The 25,434-nt window shown below is 42.5% G+C and overlaps 2 protein-coding genes across 2 annotated transcripts; both read right to left on the bottom strand.

Annotated features, from left to right (window-relative positions):
- Positions 1-727: 727 nt before the first annotated feature.
- gfra1b (gdnf family receptor alpha 1b) lies at positions 728-20,355 on the bottom strand. Its single transcript, XM_062379000.1, has 10 exons — positions 19,862-20,355; positions 19,261-19,569; positions 18,432-18,515; positions 8,881-9,059; positions 8,457-8,629; positions 7,849-7,958; positions 5,584-5,718; positions 5,239-5,432; positions 2,769-2,816; positions 728-2,274 (listed from the first exon to the last, which is right to left on the bottom strand). The coding sequence occupies exons 1-10, from the start codon at positions 19,899-19,901 to the stop codon at positions 2,122-2,124; spliced, it is 1,425 nt and encodes a 474-aa protein (XP_062234984.1). The 5' UTR covers positions 19,902-20,355; the 3' UTR covers positions 728-2,121.
- Positions 20,356-23,404: 3,049 nt separating this feature from the next.
- On the bottom strand, positions 23,405-25,353 carry LOC133975707 (uncharacterized). Its single transcript, XM_062413672.1, has 4 exons — positions 25,027-25,353; positions 24,130-24,222; positions 23,895-24,014; positions 23,405-23,794 (listed from the first exon to the last, which is right to left on the bottom strand). Exons 1-4 carry the CDS (start codon positions 25,163-25,165, stop codon positions 23,544-23,546), a joined length of 603 nt encoding a protein of 200 aa, XP_062269656.1. The 5' UTR covers positions 25,166-25,353; the 3' UTR covers positions 23,405-23,543.
- Positions 25,354-25,434: the final 81 nt, after the last annotated feature.

The raw sequence follows: 25,434 nt of genomic DNA on the forward strand, positions 1-25,434 counted from the left end.
AACAAACACAAGGACACGGAACAAACAATAAGCCCAAACAAGAAAACAGGTCTGTTTAAAATATTATTTTTATGATCTTGAGATAAAGAGAATGCATCAGATCGGTGTCGCATTTCAAATTGTGGATGTAAGGCTGGTGTTTGTTGCTTTAAAAAATGTAACCTCTCTGTTCTGTCTGTGGTTTTCAGCTTCAAGACCATATGTTCCCACTGATGATATTAAAATAGGCGATAAACAAATTAATATTAAAGATAAAGTTGACTTATGTCTTAATGCAGCTCCAGGGCACTCTAGTTTTTCAACTCAACTCAGCGAACGGTTCACAGGATAAAACGAATAACATGCAGAGAATATTTTGTCCCTTTATTTTTTGGGGGGGGGGGGGGGGTCTTCTGTGACACATCTAATAAATCCTCGGCTCTGCGTCTAGGTCAAGTGCTCCATCACGGTGCCAAACCAGTCTGTCCTCCATAGGCTGCGTCCTTGTCCGCCTGTGTCACTCCACTCCGGGACTGATGTGCTCTGACTGACAATGGACCGTGTGTGTGTGTGTGTGTTTGTGTGTGTGTGTGTGTGTGTGTGTGTGTTTGTGTGTCTGCCAGGTGCCGCCGTAGAATTCTGCTCTACAGGAGAGCGGTGGCCCGGTTGCCGTAGGAAAAGAAATGAGCCCAAAAAACAGACTGTATCATTCACTGTTGATTGTAGAAACCAGCACGAGTCACTCTTCATTATTTTTATTACACCTTTTTTTTCTCCGCAAAACACTGAACAGATAAAACCAAATTTGACTTCTACCTGTACATAAAGATGTCCTCCACTGAGACGTGTTTCCACTGCCTGTGATCTGACCTCAGATCAGACAAACAGTTCTTTTTTGAAATCATCGTCTCGATCGGTTTTAGCTGCGGACGTCAACAGGGATTCAACCACACGCACATTCAAGACGTTTCTTCAAATGTGAGGATGTTTCAAAACAAGTCGTCCGTGTTCATTACAGCTACACTCGTGGAATCTCTCTGATAATTACAGTGTCATTAAGTTGATGAGAACCATGTAAGTGTTTTCATCTATTCCCTCCGTTTGCATCCGCAGTAATTGCCGTCAATTAACGTGAGCTGGCTTTTGTCTTTGGGCGTCGCTCGGCTCGTCCCTGATTCGTCAGAGCTCCGTCCTCTCGCTCTTTAACGGGATATAATTAGGTGGAAAATCTAAAATAAAACATAATAGAAGAAGTCAAATGATTCCAACAACACATTTGACTTTTTTTAGCCATTAATTCTAAATGTTCTCACGGTCTTATACGGATAATTCTGGTGTCCCTGGAGGGAAACTCCCTTTAAGATAACATTAATGCACTTTGCCATTAAAATAGAATTACACAATAAAGTCGTATCTCCCGTCACATTTTATAAATCGAGGCTACCACAGAAGAAGCAGAGACGCCTCGGTCACCGAAAACTAACGTTACAGACGATATGTTACAACCTACCAGCAGCAGACTGTGGCCCGAGTTCACTTTTCACGTATTGTATGTACAAAATGGGTTCCCACAAAACCACCGTGACAATCCAATGGATCTACAAAACGACTCTACGCTCGACATGTGGAGGAGAAACGTGTCGGGTTCTCAGGGCCGATCCCTTCAGAGGGTGATGAGGTCAAATGTTTACCTGGTTCCACAGAGTGTCACTGATCAGTCGTCCCAGGTGTTAACACTCACAGCTCAAGGTTTTCCTTTTGGAGGAGGACTTTGGAAGCAGGCGCTCTCGAGACTCGTCCGCTTTATCCTCAAAAACACCGTTCAGCACGTTGGCAGTCAAACTCACATTTCATTTCAAAGAAGTGGATCAAAATTAAATCAGATTTTTTTTTTTTTCTTAAGTCAACAAACTGCTCCCACGAGGCAGGGAAGTCAAATGAGCTGATATCTCAGCAGCAGCAGCAGGTTCAGTTTCAGCAGATCAGCTCCTCAGGTATAATCCACTCTTGATTCCAGTGCTCTCGCTCTTTTCCACTTCACGACAAACAAAAGAAACACAAAGGTTTTCCGCTCTCTGGCAAATGAAAGTTCATGAGTGGAGTCACGTCTGGAGATGAGAGCGCCGGGTCGAGCCTCACTTCCTACAAAAGGTAGAACTCTCTTCCTTCTCGCACTAGAGGTGTGAAAGCAAAGGCCAGAGCCAGGAGCAGACTGGAGGTGTGCAGGCAGCCGAGCTCGGCCGGGGAACTTCTGGCGACGGCGTTGGAGTCGCTGGACTCGTCCAGTTGATGGTTCTGGGGATGGAAAGGAAAGATCGTTACAGCGACTAGAAGAATAACAAAGATATTTTTGATATGGATAATTTATTTATTTTTCTGTGGGATCCTGCATAAATCGGAGATTCGGCTCAATCAATGGAAATCAAGAACTAACTATAAGAAGGTCATAGAAGTAGAAATATTGTCAATATTAAGTTGATAATAACTGCATTTCTGTCAGACTTAAGAGATCTAAAGGTGATGCAATGACAACACAAAGTGCAATGGAAACAAACATAGTTAATAAATAATGTTGTGACTAATCAAAGTATAAAACTACTGAGCTTAGTTCATTTTTTTAGTAATATCCAGATTTAAAGTATCTGTGTAAAGATAAATGTCTGATCATATGTTGAACTGCCCTTGGTGTCTGTACTGATGTTTCTCTCTCATATATAAGTCTGATTCTCCTCTCAAAAGTTTTTATTAGATCTCATACAGGAAGCGCACAACAATACAACAAGTCTCACCACACACTGCTCAGCATCCAGCGTTTGATTGGACACCAGCTTCTGGGCCTTGAGGGAAAACAACAAGAAACGAAAGCAGAGAGAAACGTTACATTACATTCTGTGTGATCGTCTCTCAAGATCACTCAGTGGCTCATGATGGGGCAAAGAAAAACACACAAAAAACACACACAGCGGTGGCTGCTTCTTCCATGTCGTCATCATCAAGTTAAACTTAAATTTCCTTCGTTCCCACTGGTTGCCGTAACTTTGACCTGCAGGAACATCCCCCCCCCACCCCTCCAGCAAGACGTGCACAAATCCAGTTGGTGCACGTCTCAAGTGTGTGTGTAAAAGTTTGTCTCGGTGAGATCCCGGGGATTGTGCAGCCTCAAGGTTACGACGATTTAATGCGTTGAAACTTTTCTCTGGCTGCTCCGAAGCCTCTCAGCCGCACGCAAACACACACACAGGCATTTCCACACTCGCAGACACACAACCGCAGACACACACTCGCAGACACACACTCGCAGATACAGAGATGGACCACAGAAAATGATAAAGTGAGTCAACGGTGGTTTGGGGAACAATAATAAACAGGGCACACATTGGTTTTAAGTAGAGAGGATTCCATGACGCAGGATTGTGGAGAAGAATGATTAATTGCTCTATAGGAGGTCTTTCCTCCTGCAGGAGGTTTCTAGCGGCGATAAATCATATTATCACTATTAAAATCCAATATGATAGATCGTCTTGCTTAAAGTTTGTGATATCATCTCATTTTAAAAAAATAGCCCCGTGGTATTTACCCGAGGAGGAGCAGCAGAGGTCTGGAGTGTTGTTAGTGAGGCCAGAGAGTAACAAAGCTGCCGCAGCACATTCCAACACAACGTGTCATTTTACGATGTTAAATGTTTTACGTCAGCGTTTTTGCTACAATTGAATTTGATATTACAAATGTTTATAGATCAACTAATTATTTATGAAACGTAAGAAACGATAATAAGCAGAAATTGGTGAAAGCCTTCTTCTTGGACTTGAACCAGTTCTTGCAGAGTCGCCCTCTACTGGTCATCGAAGAGAAAACAGGTTTCAGGCACTAACTCAGTCTACGTCCATTTTTTTTTAATATTATATGTTATATATTATTGAGATACTGTCAGTGGTACTCAGTTCGTATATGACACATTTGAATTAGTGATTGTATGATGTATTCAGATGCAGGGGGTGGAGGTTCATTAAAAGGATGAGCCTCATGCTAACAGCCATTATTTACATGTTTATTATATAAGTTATATTCTATTTTATATAAGGTTTTAGGTAAATACAAAGTTCAGTCTTTCCCTATCTCATTAACACTAATTATTTTCTCTCTCTCTCTCTCTTCTACTCGCACTCCTTCTCTCTTTTACACACACACACACACACACACACACACACACACACACACACACACTAGCTCTGTGGGCCTTATATGATGTTTCTGTGGCGCGGTAACCTATTAGCTTTGACACAACAGATTTGGAAAGCCTGACTTTCTGCCCGGGGGGGGGAGAATCGGGGGTGGGGGGGTAGTAGACTGTGCACGCCATCATAAAACCATCCGTGATCCATCAAGGTGACAGAGCCTGACGTGTGACGCTCAGACGGATCTCAATTTGGATTCGGGTTCTTTCTCTCAGAAGGTTTCTGCAGGTTTCTAACGATGTTTGTTGGAAAGTATTTATTCTGCTCAGATTCAGGGTCCACATTTAAAATTTGGGTTATTACTTGAAAATGTTTATATGCCCTAATGTTCAGAAAACCCATCACTTTCCTCAAACACTGCTGCAGCTCCTCTTATCATCCTGTCTCTTTAAGGCTCCCCTCCTGATAAAGCCTGGTCTGCTCTGATTGGTTAGCTGGTCTACTCTATTGCGATTGGTCAACCACTTCCAGCACGTGTAGCATCAGCTCTCACTTTACCTGGCGTGGTTAGGGGGCGTGTCGTATGCAAATGTGGGGAATTGTGACGTCACAATGATGCCGTCACAGTGTTGACTTACGACTTTACTACTTTAACTTTACACCATATATAATATGACACACTAGAAAAAATGTAAAATATTTAAATGTTCAATATAATGAGTAATTTCTTTATTTTTTTTATACTATTTTATTCATTATAAGTGTTTTTTTAACTGTGGACATGAGGAACAGCCACTAGCTGCAAACAAATACCCCCCCCCCCCCCCCAGCAGCACTGCAGTGTTGGCATGAAAATGTAGCTGATTTCTAGATATGAATTGTTTGTAATGTTTTCTGGAGGCTCCTAAAGTCACACTGGTAAATGGTTTGGTGCAAAAGTAAATAACTTAAAATACATGTATGCTTTTTTTTTATATTGTGGAGAAATCTGTTTTCAAACCTTCTCTCACATCTACATATTTAATCAATGACATTTCGATGACATTTCCACTAAATAGATAAAGTGTATTTTATGAAGATTCACCTGTAAGGTTCCGCAGATGTGATATAGCGAGTCCCTGTCGAGATGCGGTTTGGTCATGTCTGCGTCCAGAGCCCCGGCGGTCCGCTCCTTGGCTCTCCGGCTGATGCTTGGATCTGCTGCCGTGGGCTGGATGGGGGGTTGGGGTTGCCAAACTCCGACATCAGTGCCGTTACCAAAAGCCTGGATGGCGTTACCTGCAAGAAACACAGAAGGAACAAGATTAAATGAAATGGTGATACTATTGAAACATGAAACTATTCCTTCCATGGAGGCGTTTAAACTCAGCGGTGCAAAGCTGGGCTGGAAATCTGTGTCTTTACAGAACTCCTGAACGTGGGGACTCACGCAGGCATCTGTTCTTGGTGAAAACCTCTGAGAATTTATCACAGTCCGGTTTGCCGTTCCCGCTGCTGCTGCAGTCGCACCACGGCGAGAGGCTGATTCCAAGAGATCGCACGTAATTGGGCGTCATCACCGTACCTGCGGCACAGAAGAGAAGAGAGCCTCAGTGAGTCACAGCTGGAACCTCCAGGACTCGTCTGGACTCAGCCGCACACATTCAAGGCTGTGCACACTTAGAAATCTGATCAGGAGCCTTTTAAACCCCATTTACAAAGTCTATAGAACTTGCACTGAATTGCAAGGGGCCTCATTAAGGAGCAGTGTTATCATGCATAACTATCACTCTATCAATGCTTCCCTTTTTAATAAGGAGCCCATTGACTCTCCCCTCTGCTTTGACATTGACGCAGCTACCTACTGCATCGTGGTTATAGAACCCAGAAATACAACTAAAAATCATATCAAGATAATTATTTTCACTTCAGTCGATATCGACAATTATCACGAAAAATGTCTCACAACTATTTTTTTTAAAGTTTAAAGATTAATTTACGCGTGTGAGGGAAGGTTAAGGTTTTAAACTCTTTATAAGAAGAAAATGGCAAATATTTGATAAACAGATAAAATATTTTTACATGCTATTTTATGTTGCTATTGGAGAGAATTATATTCTTATACTTACAGATGTTGTTTTTTAACCCCACATGGTTATTATGATTGACTTATACATTATTTCCAAAATGATATGTGTTCCTGTCTGTTCCACAACATGTAGAACATTATACAAGATCATTCTGATGTAAGTTGTCCTCCTGATGTAACGGAATGAAAGAGCTGCCTTCCTCTCCATCGCTGTGCGGGGACACAGACAGGTTTCTTTGTCGTGGCGACACCAGGGGGAGCCATTAGAGGCTGTGACCTGTGTGTGAAGTGCTGCAGATTAAAATGTCCGCCTGTTGCGTTCGCGATTGGTCACTGTTGCCCCGCGTTCAGATCTCATTATGAAAACTCAGTGGGACGTCATTTTTCCTCCTCCACATAATGAAACCTGCTGGTGGAGGACGGACTGATCAAAGGGAAGTGAGCGGTGCGCGGCACACGGGGATTGAACTGTGACGCCGTGTGCTCCCCACAGATTTGCAGGTTATTGACTGTGCTCTCGTCTGTCTGGCTGCCTCGTCAATCCGGTGCACATCAAGATAAAGTTACTTGAACATCTGTGAGGGAAGGGTGTGGGTTGGATTACACACCGACAAATCAGCGGTGCCACAGTTTAATCTATAATAAAAAACAGAGTACGAGCAGTTTGTGTGTGATTTCAGATTCCTGATGAGATTTCTGTCATGTTTTCAACGCTTCTTAACAAAAAGAAAAGACATAATTGATTCAAGGCAATTAGAACTCTATGAAATATGAATGCCGTGGTTCTATAGTGACCAGCAGTGCCGGATGAAGGAGTTTTCTAAATCAGGGGCTATAAAGAGGCCACAATTTACATAAACAAAACTTATTCAAGCACATTGGGTTTTTCAAGAAAGATTAGAAAATAAAAATTCTTAACAACATTTAATATAGTAAAGATTTAGCAAGTGTCTATTTCTTTAAAGACTACTGACAGGAGAAGGCACTTCAGGGGCCAATTTCAGCTGGGCCCTGTGCCTTCCTGGTCTGGGATCCGGCCCTGGTGACTACACAGGTAAATCCTCTCTGTGCTTTAAAGGAACATGCTGTGTATTCTGTGCAGTTATAGAGGAAGAATCTACGGAGGCCTTCAAGTGCAAACACAACAGCAAATCACAACACAGCATCTCAGCCCTTCTGTCCAGTTCAAAAGATTCACAGTGAACCCGTCCAATCAGCTGTGAGCACCACCTTCCTACCTTTGCCATAAGAAGTTGATGAAAGTTAAATCAATTCCTTATTTACTGTTGTTATGTCCAGTTGTGTTTTGTTATTTTGAGATTTGCAGAAGCTTTGTATTTTCTATTGGATTTGGAAAAACAAAATCAAATAGAATCCATATTCATCGCTTTTAATTAAACAGTCGAAAGCTTCACGCAATCAAACGTGAGAAAAACTGAAGATAAAAAAACAGTACAAACAAGTTGGATTGGAAAAATCGTGTTCATGATTTGAAAACCTGATTCAGCTCCGTCCTCGTTTCCCTCGAGTTCCCTGATTGTCACCGGAGCAAATCAAAAGAAGCACCGGTAGCTGTGCGACTAATTCTCAGGCCATTTGTGAAAACCTTCCGAGGGAATCACTCACCGATGAGTCCTGAGTACGACAGCAGACAATCAGCGTAGTTCTCCCGCAGACAGCCGGAGATGGAGCGAGCTTCTGGCTGACAGTTACTGATGAAGTCTGCCAGCCTTGACCTGGAAAAAAACAAAAAAACAAAATAGAAATGCAAAATACCCCTGATACTGATATTTGATTTCGGGCTCCTCGGGAGCGAAGCGCTTTGTCACATTTATAAGAAACGGTTCAACGATTTAAAGACGCGTGAAAACAAATCAGTGTTTCCTGTTCAACTCTGTTAAAGTTTAAATTGTGAAAGAAAGAAAAAAGAGTAGTAGATCCTTCACTGAATGAAAGACCGAGGTCATAGTGACTGGTCTTGAATTAAACTCTCAGTTTTCAGTTTGCACTTGTCATGTCTTGGATAAGAATCTCTGCAGGTGATGTGAAATTATTATCTATTTGCTATGAAGATGACAAGAGGAGGCAAAGTTATTACATTCCATTCGCTCCAATCTTCATGATTTTACACTGTGGGAGGAACCTGGAGGAAACCCATTAACCATGTGGAGAACACGCCAACTCCACACAGAAAGAATCCTTAATATGTGCACGTGTGTGCATTGTTTGGTTACCTGCAGATGTAGTTGGTCTTGCAGGAGCTCTGCAGAGACAGACAGTTGGGTTTGTCTTTGTCCTCGTAGGAGCAGACGGGCACGATGGTTTGTCGTCTGCGTTCCGCGCAGGCCGTCTGGTCCCCTGCTGGACAGGAGCAGTACAGCATCCCGTAGCTGTATTTAGCTGGAACCTTCATTTTGGGGAAAACAGAGAGAAGAGAGAGCACATGTTGACTCCGGTGCCCGTTATTCCCTGGAGGGCAAACTCAACCCTGAGCATTTTCACCTTCCAAGACCAGCTCCTGTTTATCAAGATCCTGTTGTGCAACTAAATGTGAAATTACACTTTAAACACATCATTGTCACGGCTTGTGTTGGCGTCGAAAACCACAAAATCCCACTCAGAAAAAAAGAAGCTTGGAGTAACTCGCTGCTTGATTACCTTGTCAAAGAACTGTCGGAGGGCCTTGTGGCACTTGCGCTTGTTGCACGCCTCGGAGGCAGACACCCTGCTGGTGCAGGGGTTGATGTACGCCGAGCGGTACTTCTTACACGTGTCGTTCAGGTTACAGGCTTTGGCAGCGTTCAGGCAGTTGTTCTCCTTCGTGGATGCAGGCTCGGCTGAGAGAGAGAGAGAGAGGAGAGACGGCAGGTGTCAGGACGCAGGAGATACTTGCTTGTCCAACACACAAAGAAAACAAGAGGGATCATGAGGGAAATATTGTCCTGTATTGGAATTCAAGGGGATTTTCTACAGTCATCCTCGTTATCAGGATCATTTCCAGCGTGTTACCTGGTTTCTTCACCTCTGGATGTGTCACAGACTTTTTCCATCCATTATTTTGCATCCATTTAAAAAACGTCACCTTCGTGGAAATTACACAACTCCATTCAAATCCACATTTCTAAGGAAGCTTCTTTATATCTCTGGAAATATGACTTTTGCTATATTTAGGGACATTTCATCGGCAGACTCAGTTGGTGAAGACACGTGGCAAAGGGCCATGTCGGAATCGAACCTGCGTCCTATACGGGGGGGACTTTAGCCTCAGTGTTGTGTCAATATTGACATTAAATAATCCAAAATGATGGGAAGTGAATATTCATCCCAGACATACCACTTGAAAATGGTCTTTGAGATATTTTTAGTTATTTAAAACCAAATTCTCAGAATGTAGTTGAAAAGTTACTTTGAACGAAATAGCTAATTCATCAACAGTGTTAGATGTACAAGCCTTTTTGAATTATCATACAAATTGTGTGGATACAGAAATACAATTTTACAGGGAAATATCTTAAATTATTGCTAATTTGTTGTTGCAGTTGCTTTGCTTCACATTTAAATCCTCATATCAGATTCTTCTCTCAGACTTCATTAGCTCCTCGAGATCAAGTCCTATGTGTCTCTTCAATATAGACAAAAGAGTGTATCACATGGATGCATGTTGTTGGTATTTGTGCGTCTGCTGCTGTTCTTGTATCTCAGAGCAGACACAGAAATGTAGTTTCTTGAAAATCCAACACAGACACCTGCAGAGTCGCTCATTTCGCTTCCCCCCAGCTCCCTGAACCAAACCAGCCATCTTTACTTCCATTCCCGTTTCCTCCCAATCGGAACAAAAGTGCCCTGCAGCCGACTTAATGACGCTCACATCTCATTTTCTCATTTGTTGTAGTTAAAGTCCTTCCCGCTCCACTGACTCCCCGCACGGCAAAACAAACTGTATCCTCGGCCGCGGCATGGAAGAATGAATTCTGTAATTCTGCCTTTTGAGGTGGAATTGAAGTTCACTGCGCTTTTTCATGCACCGCAGAATGAGCCCTGATTAAATCTGAATTCATTCCTGAACCTTGGGTTAATCACATATTACAAAAGCCATTACTTACATCTGACAAGTGCCTGGAGATGTGGGCTGTGATCCTGCAGTGGCCGTTTGTGGCTTTTTGGGCCATAGGTGTGACAGATTCACCTCAGAATGCTAAACTTGGCTTTATTAACTCATACTCTGAGGGATCTGGGTTACAACGTGGCTTTGTTTGTGTGTGGTTATGAGGCTGAGAGATAGAAGGTTTGGAGCTGTAGGTCAGGAGTGTGACATCACCGACACCCGCTTGGCAGGAAAAATACTTTTCAAGGGCACTTTTGCATTTAATCAGCTAATTGTGTGGTCCTACTTTCTCCTTCTGGGGAATCGCTTCGGCACAAACCATCTTTCATATCTATCTTCTTATTCATCGGGAGGTTGGTGACGGAGCAAATTTCAGCAAATACGCCCCAAGAGCACGTGAAGAGCATCATGTCGGAAAACTGCGACAAATCACAAATGTGATTCAGAGCCATGAATTCAAAATGACATCACCAGTTACATAAACAGGGTCGTGGTGAAGGTTGTTGTTCATAGTCGTCTGTGCCGTGGACTGTTTGTAAAGGTGGACGACACAGAATTATAATTTATGTGTGTTTGGACCTTTTAAGTTCTGTCCATGTCCCGTCCACTAACATGGAGGAAGCCGGATCAATGACCCTTACTGCAAACCAGGCTTCACTTTTGAGAAGCTGCCATGTCGTTCATCTTATTTATAAACATTCTATGGTCTGTGCGTATGTGCAATTTGTATAAATTTGTGTTGCATGATCTGTTTGTTTCTATAATCCTCTTAAAGTCCTAAAGTTTCAACTAAATAACGCAAAGCCTCTCATTTGATTTACACACAAAGCCCACCAGCCAAAAAAAGGTGATCTGTAACCTGACATCATTTCCTGTTAAAAGGCCAGTGGAGCTTAAGGAAAACAAATCTCCCTCAGACGTCTTGGGTTGCACCCCCCCCGGGCGAGGCCACCGCGCTGTCACTGGCGCAGACCTGGTAACAAGCCGGTCTAGGGATCCGACCCTATGACCTCTAACAGGTTGATACTAAAGATCCCAGACAAGAGGTAAATGATCGTGTCCTGGGGGCTGCTCACTGGTGAAAGTGAGAAAAATAATTCTATGGGTTTTATAAAACCCTGAAGGGGGGGGGGGGGGGTTGGGGTTTGGGTGTTAGTGGTGGATTTAAAGTTTTAATAGATTAATGAGTAACTATGTGAAAGAATTAGTACACATGGATGTATCTGTGCTGGAGAAGAATCCGTTGGTCTTGGATTTTTTTAAAGAACGAATGACATGTGATTGTATTTTCTTGGCTGTTCTGCTTGGAAACGATTGTTGATGGTTGATCAAAGTTCATCAGTTGATCGTTTTTCAGTTGACTAGTGAATAAATGACATTTCAGCCCGTAAAAGAGATTGAAGTACTTTAAGTCACAAAAGCAAACAATTCTGCAGAAGTGCTTTTATGTCTGGGGAGAATGAAGCTGAGAGAACATGTTAGAAAAACAGATGCAGTGGTTCTCGTGTCTCAGGGACATCCACATCGGATTCTGCAGCCCCCTCACTTCTTTGACAATCGTTCTCAGACAAATTAATCCTCTTTTTGAGCGGGATGTGGAATAAATAAGAGCAATAAAACTTCCTGGAGTGAAGCCACCGTTTAGCACAGAGGGCAGTGAGGTCAGAGGCGGTCCTAAAACCTCTCGACTCCTGAGGGTTTAGTTCCACTGCAGCAGCTCTGGATAACAAGGTTCTGACGAGAAGTCGCTCAGGCCACTCGTTTCTTCTTGGCCTGTGTTCCACGACTATAGGAAAAGCAGATTACACTTATATGAAGTGCTCCAGTGTGATCCACTAACTTAACCTCAGGCGGCTGCTGAATGGAGATGTAGAGGCAACAAGTAAATAAGCTTTTGAGGTACATATTGGTATCTGCCTTTCTAGTTGCCGATATGCACCGATGTGAAAGCTTTTATTTTCCACAATAATCGATGCAGAGATGTGATATCATGTTTATTTCTTATAGTGAATATATTTGGTTGTATTTGTGTTTTCGTCATATTTATAGTTATTTATGTGGAAGAATGTTTTTCTCAAGTTATAAATTTCAACACAAAATGTTTGTGTCATTAGGGTTTGATAACAACATATCATTTCCAAATTTGCTTAATAATTAATAATGTTTTCCAAGTACAAACAAGCCACCGACTCTACGCAGACGATGTTTTACTCAGCAATGCTCCAAACAGATCCTGAGGCTCAAGTCCAGTCTGAAGTGTGGAGGCCTCTATTATCTACATTTCACATATCGTGTTTTCCAGCCCCCTCATCTCCCTTTAGACCTGATTCCCCTTCATGTTCTCCCTCGCCCGGAAACTTAAAACCATTACCCAGCCCCCGTTTACTGTCGGCATAGCTGTCCAAATTAAAAGTCCTTCGCCATGTATCACTGCTTTATTTAATCCCTCCACTTAGTGCCTGCCCTCTTTGTCGTCCCCTTACAAAAAGAAGGAAAACAGCAGTGGTCAGAGCCGTCTCCTTCATCTACTAGGCGTCCTGCCAGCGTCACTAAATCCACGCCGGTGTTTTCGAATTTATGACCAGACCCGAGACCCATTTATTAAGTGCACCCGTGTAATTAGCTAAATCTTACTTAGCTCCAACTGCTCCGGTTATTCCATCCCTCCATTTAATCCTCCAGACAGCCATTCGTCCTGCGTTGACTTTAAAAGCATTGCTGGAGTTTTAACACACGACTCTGTGCGAGGACGCTGCTGCAGAACCGAGGGACTCGTGTGGTCGAGGCAGCGACGACGGGAGATTAGAATATTTAGCAATTGCGACGAATGAAAGTTGCTCAGATGTTTGATTTTTCACAATTTGCAAGCCACCAACTCCCTTTAAAAGTTTCAGGTTGGGGGGGGGGGGGGGCATCATGCAATAACATCTCTGCTGTCAGATAGGACTCGGTGGTTGTGAATGAGGTAAAGTAATATGACATATGGAGCTACTGTGCCTGCAGGACACAGGAGGGAGATGAGGAAATTCAAGTGCAATCCCAGTGGATGCACCTATTGATGCCATGCAGGAGTTGGGGGGGGGGGGGGGGGGGGGACTTTGTCTTGAATCCAAATTAAATATAAAACTTTCCCGACATGTAAATTAGCTTTCTCCCCATCCGCAATTATCATTATTATTACTTAATGGATTTTCTTCATTGTTCAGAACAACTTTGTGTGTAAAATTATATGTATAATCTAATTAGCACATTTACAATCTATAAATGTATATAAATGAACATACTTCCCCACCATTAAGGAGAATATATTTAACAAATTATTCTCAGAAAACTGGATTTTAATCGATGTACATTTACATGTTTATGTAAATCAAACAGACTTTTACACATTACTGAACATGTCTATTAACCCTCCTGTACTTTGGGTGAGAAAACCTTCCAGGATTACATGTCACTGCTAATGTATGATAATTTAAAGGTACTGGATGATTTGCATGTATGAAGCTTTCCATTTAGCCCTAATGCACGTGTCACATCGCAGCCGGAGTGATTATGTGCTTGTGTGTGTGCGTTTGTTTGTGTGGGTGCAGCGTGTGTGTGTTCGGGGTCACATCCAATGATTTAATTCCTCCTGCATGTCACCTGCAGCATGCAGCGTTTCATTTTCCATCTCAAAGCTGTGATTAGCCGGAGCCTGCATCATCGCTCATGGTGGCGTATCCACTTGGCTCCCCCCCCCCCAACTTGTCATCGTGGCTAAGCCATCGGCTGCACTCAACTTTGTGAGGATCACAGATAAATCACAGGTTGATTTTCACAGTTTTCTTTTATCGGCTGTAAAGTGACTGAATTGATGTTGTGCCACAGAAATTTGTCTTAGATCAAAACAAATTAAAAAATCTGATTCGATTTTGATTTTAAGAAATTTAAGAATTCCAATAATAAAGAATGTCTTTAGCTTTAAATTGTAATCCTAATTGTAATTGTAGTCTTCTTTCTATATCGACATTGTTTATATGTTTATATCGTTGTTTGTATTGTTTGTACTGTTTATAGGTCGATGATGTTGCTCTCATATTTGAATGTTGATATTAGGTTTGGGTTTTATTCTTGTAACCTTCTTGTGTTTAGTCTTTTAGATTTGTCGGTTCCTGTTTTACTTTGAAGCTTTTTTCCCTGTGTTCCTTCCCTCTACTTCCTGCCTGGTTTTCCTGTTCCTGTGATGGCCGCCTGCTGCCATGTGTCTCACCTGAGTTCAGGCTCCTCTGTTTGTTTGTTATCTGAATATGGATTTGTACTTCTATCAACTACCAACTGAACCGTGAGTCTGATTGTGGTGAATTAAATCCACCGTCCTCTTTCTGCTTGTTTTGTCCTACAAACCCCAACCTCCTCACCTCAACACTTTAAAGGTCACGTGTCACGTTGAAGGTTGAATTACTTTATATTTATTGTATAAACGCTAGTATAACTGTGTCTACCACTTTTCCGATATACTTTATATTGTGAAAGTAAAACTCTGAAATCCAGAACGTTTGCCACCAAATACAATGAAGTTTTGTCTCTTTCACTTCCTGCCGGCGAATCCTCAACTTTTCGAACATTTGATTACGAAGCATTTAAGTGAATTTCCAACCCTCGGCTTGTGTCTTATTATCGGCCGCCGAGCTTCCTCTGGTTAACTCGGTTGGAATAAATTGCTTTATTCCGCGGTTGCAGACGGGCCGAGCAAAAACAAAGGCGACGCGTGGGAAAGGAAATGCCTGGAGATGAGCTGCTGATATGACTGAGAGCAGTCTTGTGTGCAGGGGCTCAGCAGATTTAAACATTTTCTTCAACCGACGAACTGTGATGTTCAGCTGCGGTTTGTCTGCTCGTGTCTGAGCAGCCGACAGAGGCGACCCGGCCCGAGGCGACAGGACAAAGACTGCTGAGGATTAATCTGTTGCTTCAGGCGGCGAGACCCACGGAATTGTTCTTGAGATCTTTTGCGATGGGAAAAAGAATCACCCCGAACTCGATTCTCTGTGAGACTGGTGATGAGCTGAGAGGATGGTTATGGGAGGAGAGGGGCGGGATACTGGGCTCAGTGGTGAACCAGTGCGGGTCCTGGTGAGCGTGGCTGTGTCCATGTAAATTGAGTTTGATACTGAAAACATTTTAGGAAATATGTTCCAATTTAGTATATGTGTAGAGGAATTGCTGCATTACACAAGAACTGAAATAAAATAAAATAAAAGATTTCACATATTCCTCACTTTCAAATAAGATATAAACCGATTTTTGTCCTTTTCAGAGTAAAGCATTGAGAACCTACAGAAGGAAACGGTGGATTTTACTTCCTTGCTCATTCTTATGTACAGTATGTGCTCCTCCCCCCAAAATATCCTCTTGTGATCTAATCAGTCCTCATACCAGTGGTGCCAGACTCGCTCTGAAGAAGGAGAATCAGTACATCACGTCTTGAAAATCAAAAACAAAGTTGCTTATAATTATGAGTTGAGAATGTGATGTACAAGCAAATACATTCTGCAACAACCCTGCTACCTAAACTTCAGCTGCAGGATTGTGAAGAGTATAAACACGAGGCTGCAGGTACCTCGGTTACAATCCCATGTTGTGTGTGGAGCAGTATGATTTAGTGATGATCTCGAGTTTTGCTTGTTGCCCCCCCGGTGCTGCAGTAAAGAATTATTAAAGGCGTAAACAAGGAGTGTGTGTGTGGTACAGAGGCTACTGTCTTCCCATCTTTCTCCCCCTAGTCTGCACAGCAGCATTGTGATGCATGTGGTTCACTGATCTATAAAAGATGCAGAATTGAATATCAGCTCCAGCTGGAGACCATGTTCCGGGAGTCACGATCTTCAGGTTTGGTATTGATGAGGATATAAATACCTCATAAGCGAGCGGCTTTAGTTGGAGCCATAAATAAAGAAATGTGAGTCTGTGAAGGTGGAGCTCAAAACAAAGTGGGGCCTGCATGAGGAGTGGGAAACCGAGTAGCCATGCTAATGTCAGGGCTCCGTGGCTTTCAGTACTGGGGTGATAGGCATCCATGCATCACTTAGGATTCTTAGAAATGACTGAAAGCAAAGTCAAGATTGTGAACATGGTAAACATTTCACATTGTACCACGGACTATATATGAAAACAGCATTCACCTAAAGAAAGACGACTTGATAGTTCTTTAACCGTTTAAGCTAAATCATCTCAATCGCCCCCTGGTGACTGGCTGCAGTATAGGTCATAAACTCCACCTCCTCCATGTTAACAACCTAAAAAGTCCAAGTGCACGTGAAATAAATTCTTCTCTTTCAGCGAGCAACGTCACGTGATTGACCTGAGACTAACTCACGATTGGCCAGTTACATTTCTGTGCAGTGATTGGACACATGAACATCAACGTGTCACGTGTCTGTGATATTTCAGCTTCATTCCACTGCAACAGGAGGAAGCGGAGCTGCATCATCCATCTTTATATCCACTCTATATGGTTAACACTGTCGTTGTGAGTCTCTCTGAGCTGCGGATGCTTCAATCTTGATTTCTTGTTGCGAGATATCTTTCAGTTTCATCATAATTTACGAGAAGTCAATTGGGGGTAAAGAAAATCTAATAAGTAGGTCTAATAACCTGGATTGGTTAATCATTGCAGTGATCATCACGTCTTAGCAGTTAACACAGGAGACTCAGATGATTCTATCCCGGCTCACATGAGCATTATTCCACGCAGCCCACTGCCTGAGGCCGGGCTTAGTCTCACACGGGAATGAGGTCACTTATGGCAAATGGATTTCTTATATCTAACCCATTAAGTGATTTATTTATTTTCAGAAGCGCCTTTGGCTGCTTACACGCTTCTATACATTAAACCGTATGTTTCCTTAAAGTAGGGGATGTCTTACACTAACGCCACCTTTTATAATGATTAAAACCACGAGGTGCACATAATGTGAGTCACTGGCTGTGGTAGATGAGTGTTTTATCAGCTGATCTTTTTTTACTGGGATTTCTTTAGATTCCGGGCGCTCCGTCTTATTCTTCTGGGCCTTTTTAATAATCGCTGTCTTATTGTACTTCAAGAGCCATAATCCGAAAGCCTCACAAATCCTCCCCTGCAATTCGTCTTCGTCTCACATTGCTAGATCAGGGCGGGGAAATCAGGTTGCAATAACTTTTTCTTTACCCTCCGTTTTGAAAATACAGTCAACCATTATGTCATTGCACGTGGAGCAGGGGCCACAGTGGTACGCTAAGTGGATTCAATCACACAGCGAGGGAGGGAGGGAGGGAGGGAGGGAGGCAGAAAGAAAGGGAGGAAGAGAGGGAGAGAGAGAATCAAATAACCATTTTTTTTCCTACACTGAAATAGTAGCTGGCCAGTGCAGCAGACGTCCTCAACATTGACGAGTGCCAGCGAGAGAGAGAGAGAGAGAGACACACACAAGCAGACACACACACACACACACAGACACAGAGCTTTTATTGGTGCCATTGAACACAGACATGTGGTGAATTGCTCCTCTGTGTGTGTCTGATCCCTGCAGATCGAACATGGGCCTATGTGTGCTCCCACTTCACCTGCACTCCACTGACGTCTGAGGACATTCCTTTCCATTGCTTTTCTTTTTTTTTTTTAAATCCATGCATTCAGCCCTGGACGTCTCCCACGTCTCAAACAACACACCCTCACCTCTAAAAGGCAGATTCATTAAAAACCAGCTCATACTGTAACTGCTACCTCCAGCCTCCGTGCTCTGAGGGAGGCTGGGACACATGCAGACCTCTAATCGCTCCGAGAGCCTCGAAAGCGAAACACACTTAATGACTCTGCTTTGTGTACGGTGGGTCACAGTGACAGATAAAAGCTTTTGTGATGGATAAAGGGCGTTGAAAGCTGCAGCCTGAAACCAGACGGCAACAGAAAAGAGCGGGTTGTCAAACTGTGACAGATTTATTTTGCACAGTGATGTGGACGACTTGGGGTTTGAAGCATAACAGGAAAATAATGGCTGTGTGTGGAGTGACTTAACTTTTCACACAGTGTCTAAACTTAAACCTGAGGAGTGGCAGCAATGTTAAAAAAAAAGAAACAGCTTCTCACCGGCGATGATGGGCGCCAGCCGGAAGATGTCTGACAGGCGGCTGTTGACTGGTTCATATGGAGAATATTCCAGCAAATCGTTACCTGCATGGGGGGGAAACAGAATGATAGTCATGTGGTGCAGGTGGACGTTATCTGATCCTCTCTAACATTATGAAATCAATTACCCTTATTGACTAATTGACTAATCCCCCTTTAATTACTCACAGCTAATACAGGAGCTCTTATGTTGTATGCAGGAACCTGTGCACTTTCCAACGAGTGAGATCGGGTTCTTATCGTGGTACGTGTGGCGGTGCCATAAACCTCTGGCACCATGGAGATGGTGCTGGACATGTATTTGTTCCTGCTTGATTTTATAAGCAGACCTGCTCATGTGCAACGTGACTAATATTTACACTTCAGTGGGTTCAGGGTTAAACGTGGTGAAGGGTTATAAATAATGTATTTGAGTAGAAATCTGACGTCCTTCTCTTTTGAGAGTTTTCCCTTTAAGCTGCTCTCTCTGCACTCAGATGTGATTGTTTATGAATTTATGAGATTGAGATTATGAAAATGCATGATTTTAACTACTCAAATAGCTGGAATGATGCTCAACACACATTAATGAATCTTTAAAAAAGAATCCCTAGCATGAATGACTGAAAGGGATATTTTGCCTGCACAATAAAGACTTTAATGCTAATGTATGTCTTCTTGTATTGTAACATTTTAAATGCAGTCCTTTATATTTGTGATGGATTCTTTTTAGACAAAGGAAAGTCATTTGACTACTTTTTAAACCAATTCACATAGAGGTTAATGGCTTTTCTCTGAATCATTGCATTACCCTGTAGGCTCTGAAAAATGCTCCAGAAGATCCGGAGGCAGTTCTTCTCCTTCTTCATGCCTCTCCTGCACCTGCAGTTGTTCAGGGGGCTCTGCTTCATGGCGTCAATGGCGTTGCGGCACTCGCCCTGCGCTTCCAGACCGGAGACCGCGCTGAAGTTGCTCTCCCTGCCCGCCACACACTGCCTCATCGTCCGGTATTTGGTGCTGCAGGAGTACTCCTTCAGACACTGCTCGCTGGCCCGCACGCAGTCCAGGCGCGCGCTCCGGGAGGCTGCGCCGCCGTCGCCCTTCAAGGTGACCACCGAGTCTGGTAGTCACAAGAAGTGCGTTAGTAAAGATCCGTGCGCGCGACTACACTTTCAATCCCTCAATCATCAATAATCCAATCGATGGAACTTCATTTTTAGGGTTCATAAAAACTTTCCGGACCCGGGATGATCAGTCAAAGCAAAGAAAACGCAGCAGTTTTACGCACGGCAGAGGATGCGTTTTCTTCTCACTGCCACTGTTTGCTGCGCTTATTAAACCGGATTATTATAACCATCAAACATATCACACCCTGAACATTGTAGAATTCAACAGATGACGTCGTTACTTACCCAGGAAGAACAATAAGATGGCGAAAGTTGTTAAAATCATTGCGCCAAAGGGTGGTTTGGAAAGTGGGCTTGAACAGGGTTGATCCGAGGATTATCTCGAAATGTCAAGAAGAATATGTCACACAGATCCACGTCGGTTGCTCGAGCTGTGGGTTGAAGTGAAGCTGCATCCTGTAGATCCAACAGGGACGATCCGGCAGCCGAGTCCAGCCGCTGAAACCACAGCGCGCAAATCAGCCAGGATCAGGGGTTTTGGAGGAAAACACCAGTAGCGCGCAGATGGAGCATTCCCTCCTCTCTCCGCTCCCATCAGCCCCCTCGGGGAGACGCAGGACTAAACTTTACAGCCGCAGATTGTAAAGTATGAGAGAAACCGTCATGAGCCAGATCAGTTTAACTTGATGAAGGAATTCACGTTTTTCTGTTGTAAATCCTCCAAAGGCTGGAAAAAATACGTTCCACGCGCGTAAAGCCTGAACATCAACAGCGTCTGGTCCGGACTCGTCTGAGTCCACATCAGAAACTGAGGCTCGGGATGCTACGCCTCAGGGTGTGACGTCATACCACTGTGCGCACGATAACCCCCCATAATCAACCAATTATAACTCTCGATTTACAGCAAACTGCGAGGACGGTCACAACAACTCGATCGCAATCAGCGAGCAGGTTAAATCTGTGACAACATCTCAACTGCTGCAGAGCTCATCCGTGAACTGTGTGTGAGAGAGCAACACTTATTATGGCTTATTATAGATTTAGCATTTTCTAAGCAGTTATTTGGGATGTTTAAAAGTTTCAAGTTAATTCATTCCCTGAGATTAAAACGTCAGTTTCGTCATCTTGAATTCTGTTCTGATAGATGAAGTGATCCCATAGAGCTTCCTGTGTTACAGCAGCAACACACATGCACAATATATGAAAATATAAGAAGAACACTTTTACTGTAATGGGAACATAATCCATGCATTTCCTTTCCCCATGGGCTTGATTTGGATCAATTGCAGCCTCCCGCAGACGTCACTTAACCTTTGACCCACAGACGTACATCTGCTCAGCCTAGGGGACATCCGAGATGTACGCTGCCTTGCTCAAGGGCACCACTTGCAGCTGCTTCACAATAAATATCTGCTGATATCTGCTGAACAATATATCAAAATCGAGGGAAAAAGACGATTGGGCCACCTCATGTGACACAGCAGATGCCATAATGATCGTGATATCTACACAAACGATATGGTTCAAAAGACGAGTTGTTCCACGATCCGGTAGCTGAACAAACTCCTTGAAGTGGAAACCATGTTTAGAAAATATAAAAAAAAGACAAAGAGATGTCATGGCAGCCGTCAAATCGACAGAACAAGGTCCTCTCACACCTTTTCACTTATTCATCATCCGCTTTGTTCTCCTCACTTTGCCTCAAGGCCCTCTGCTGCCCTCAGGCACCGCCCACTTGGTTTCAAGATCACACAAGTCAACCGAAGAGTAAGAATAGCAGAGCAGCTATTTCAAGTTCAAACACGGGTTGATTTATTCATGTGGAAGGGAAATCAAAAAAGAGGAAGAGTGTGAAAAAGTGCAGTTTTATTTGAATATGAAAGGATCAGAAACAAACAGAGGAACATGGAAAACTCATGTGAGGGAAGAGTCAGTTTAGAGATGAAAAAGGAACATGGAGCCGTGGATAAGGCCTCAGGAAACTTCTTATTAACTAATTATTTAGCCTCTTGGTTTCTCGTCGACTCCAGCGATGATCACCGCAGGTCATTCATTTTGCAGTGTGTCGTGGTTTTTAATGGTTATTAATGTTAATACATTCGTTTAAACACTTTACACTGGACATGAATAACCCGCCGAGTCAAACTGACGGAGAGTTCCACAGCAGATTGAATCGATCGGAGCGCGACTGACGGATCAATTCCTGAGTGCCCAGTGGATTACATTAGAATCATAATAGAAACTCATCCGATGACACGTAATTCATGTCACATCGTCCCCGTCCTGTAAGTAAAAGCCATCGATTTGTCCGTTTGTTGTGGAGAAGAACGGATGCAGAGTTGAGAGGAGGATCGTCTGCAGCTTTTCGATTGAATTTCATACTTTAAAATACATATTTTTCTCCTTGTGCAGTTTGCATCCTCCATGGTAATTCGCCTTCGCTAATGAATTGATGGCAGATTAGTGGGTGACCCTGGCGAAAGCACTCAGCTATAAGACCAATGAGTCAATATCTTTCTATAGAGCTTCAACTACAGTCTATTGTCTGTGTCCTCCAGCACATAGTCAGTGCCGATAATTTGACAGTGTTGTATTTTGCTCGCACTCAAACTGTCCAAGGATCAATGATGGATCATGCGAAGGCAATATAATTACATGTATGTTCATTACTTAGTTAACTGGCAGCATCAGTTATGTCTACTATAGGTGTTAATAAACCCGCTCGTGAAATGGTATCGTAGCTTTAAGGAGGTGATTGATTCCAGTTGATTAAAGGCCCCACGGCGGAGGTGAGGAAGCCATCACTCACGTTTCCAGTGACAGTAGCTAATGTTGTATTTCCTGCATATGATACGTGCTTCTTAAACAAATGGAAAATCTATAGAGAATCAGGCAACAGGAAGAGACTCCCCGACCCCCTCGCTCATATTCACACCGGGGGCTCTTTATTACCTCTCCCTCAGCATTCTCCATCTCCGGGACGTTAAAGCGATCAGTCACTTGGTCCACCCCCCCCCCCCCCCCCCCCCCCTGCTGCACAAGCAACACTTGCAGGACGGGATTTATTAGCACCTAATCGATATCATTGTTCTGTGTATATCACAAGATCCAGGGCCGGCCCAAGCCTTTCGGGGGCCCTAAGCAGAATTTGATATTGGGGCCCCCCCTCCCACCTAGCGGAGTCATTTGCGCTCGACGATTATTGACAAAAATGTCACACTACAATGATTTGACAATGAATTAATTGACATTATCAATTGTATTAATACTGAATTACGTAGATGTGATTTCCTGTATTTTTTATATGGCCAGCTGGAGAAGGGAAATACCTAAATTTAAGCATATTCATAGCATTTTGCTTTTTGACTTATTGAGATGGTGACTTAGGCTTGGGCTTCAGTGCCCCTTGACCTCTTGGGCCTGGAAGGCTCATTCAGTTGCTCTCATGCCAAAAATATTCTAGACTTTTGTCCCTTGATAGACCCCTGTATTATTATAGTCATTATTTACACCAAAACAGTCACCTTTTAACCTTAGAGGGCACTTAGATCACAGATTTATTTTAAACTTTCATATTCAAAGTAGAGCATCAAGTGTGGTTTACTGAAGTTAAATTGTAAAATAATTAAATACAACAGCATTTGTATTTTTTTTTAAAGTATCAGTTTAATTTCAACAGATTTGTAAATGTGCAATCTTAAACTGAAATCAAAATACACAAACATTGGTATTATCAAAAATAACATTAAAAAATAAAAAATAAATAATGATAGTGCCTCTGTATTCCAAACAAACGATCACAAACATATTAAATACATAATTTGCAACTGTGCAAATGCGTATTAAGTTAGCAATTTCCAATTACAAAATAAAACCAAAATAGACAAGCATGAATATAATAAAAAATAGAACGTTACATAGATACATAGATTAAATAATGAAAGTGACTCAGTATTCAATTAACCTTTTAAACCCCATTAACTAATTGTCTACACGTATAATGGTAATGAAAGCTTCGACCATTAGATTTTTTGGGGAAGGTGAAGGTGTCACTAATTTGCACTGGCCCTCTTCTTACCAGATCAGTCCTTTCTGAGTCAGACAGGAATGCTGACCATTCAGCTGGGTCAATTGGAGGAGCTGTTGATCCACCTTGATAGCTGGTGCTTGTTGAGGGAGTGGATGGGACATCCATAGCAGTGGATGCTGTAGAAGGACCTGTAGGGACATTAGATACAAAAATAGAATCATAACATAACACAAGATATTTCACAGTTAAGTAAGGCAACATAAAACAAAAACTGTTAGATTAACTGACCTGTTATGCCGGCAGAGGTTGAAGTCAGTGTATCAGTGACTGTCAATGCTGGTAACTGTTCCTCAATGGGTAAAAGTTCTTCCTCACTTTCAGGTGACTGTAAGTCTGCTGGGGGTGAACCTGCAAAGATAAAATAAATAAATCAACAAATAAAAAAAATGTAATTATTTTTTTTTAAATGTGTCATGTCATATTAAAAGACTATGTAGCCATTTGCCATCAAGAAAAACCTCACCTGCTGTATCATCAGCTGTGGAGGCACTGACACTTAATGACACATCGGGGGCAGGTACAGTTGGTTGTGCTCCAAAATACTTCAACAGTGTTCCTGAAAAAATAACATTGCAAAAGTGCATAGTTGATAGTGAGTTTATGAAAAATGAGTTTATTTTGCCATCATTACTTACACTCATCAACAAACAATTCCACACCTAACCATTCCTATTCTAGTGAGGCAAAATAAGGCACAGCCTAATTGCAATGTGGTGAACACTTAACATCCTAAATATAATATTAATACAATATAAGTATATTTTTATCACAGACGTCTCCTCACTTCAACATGGTGTTTTCTCATGAAGACCAATAGGCCATCTCTCAACAAAGATCTTAGAGCAGAGCGCACATTGTGCTCCATCTTTGGCTGAGATGTCACTTTTACTAACGTGCACAAGCACAGCAATGCTAGCTTGCATCCCTTACACCTAGAAGGTTAAGTTCACCTTTGGCTGTTTCCTCCAATATAAACCGATATCTCACGGACTAAGACTCTGCACTTAGTCGCTGTCAGACTCACCACTATGTCACATTTATAAAACAGTACTGTTTTCATGTAGCTAGCTACTAGTGCTAATGTCCACCTCAGTCAGCGAGCTAACGTTAGATTAAGCCTGGCAAGAGCTAGCAGTACATGTTTGATTGAACATCCTAAACACTGCCAATATCGTTGACATGAACACCTAGATAAATGTATATTAATGAGATACATACACTGTTGATGAATATAGCTCATGTGATGTCAAATATAAGATGACATTAACTCGCTAGCTAGCTAGCTAACTCCTATGATAGCTTGAGCTGCTCCTCCCTCAAATGAGTTCAAAACATATTTTAAATAATCATGCAATCATACCTTTATCTTGCTCTTTTTTGTCATCTTCTGTCCTTTTCTTTTTCCGTTTTTGGGCACCAGAGAGATACGTCCTTTTAGATGACATGCTTATATATGTCCCTTCCAACTTAACCTTGAGTATTATGCAGTGTCTGTCCATGACCGCGAGTTATCTGTCAGCAGATTGAGCACGCAGTTGATATGCATGACTTGAACGCTGGCAGATATATTGATCGTAAAATCAGAATTTTCTTGTATAGATGTATTCTTTATTTCATTCAATCAGGTCACTTGTTTAAGTTATTTAATATTATTATTATTTTAAATTATTTTTAATTATAATTTTTTTTTTCCGATAGGGGGCCCCCTGGCGGTCAGGAGGCCCCAAGCTCCCGCTTGTATCGCTTATGCCTCGGGCCGGGCCTGACA

This window comes from Platichthys flesus, chromosome 20 (assembly GCF_949316205.1).
Source record: "Platichthys flesus chromosome 20, fPlaFle2.1, whole genome shotgun sequence".
Classification (NCBI taxonomy): Eukaryota; Metazoa; Chordata; class Actinopteri; order Pleuronectiformes; family Pleuronectidae; genus Platichthys; species Platichthys flesus.

Bases quoted from the DNA above. Each gene is read 5' to 3' on its own strand.
- gfra1b (XM_062379000.1), bottom strand. From the start codon at position 19,901: ATGATTTTAACAACTTTCGCCATCTTATTGTTCTTCCTGG. The intron at 5,719-7,848 runs GTGAGTGATTCC...TCTGTGCCGCAG, and splicing joins GTCGTACTCAGGACTCATCG to GTACGGTGATGACGCCCAAT. The intron at 2,817-5,238 runs GTGAATCTTCAT...TTTTCCCTCAAG, and splicing joins ACATCTGCGGAACCTTACAG to GCCCAGAAGCTGGTGTCCAA.
- LOC133975707 (XM_062413672.1), bottom strand. From the start codon at position 25,165: ATGGACAGACACTGCATAATACTCAAGGTTAAGTTGGAAGGGACATAT. The intron at 24,015-24,129 runs GTGAGGTTTTTC...TTATCTTTGCAG, and splicing joins CACAGCTGATGATACAGCAG to GTTCACCCCCAGCAGACTTA. The intron at 23,795-23,894 runs GTCAGTTAATCT...ATGTCCCTACAG, and splicing joins AACCTCTGCCGGCATAACAG to GTCCTTCTACAGCATCCACT.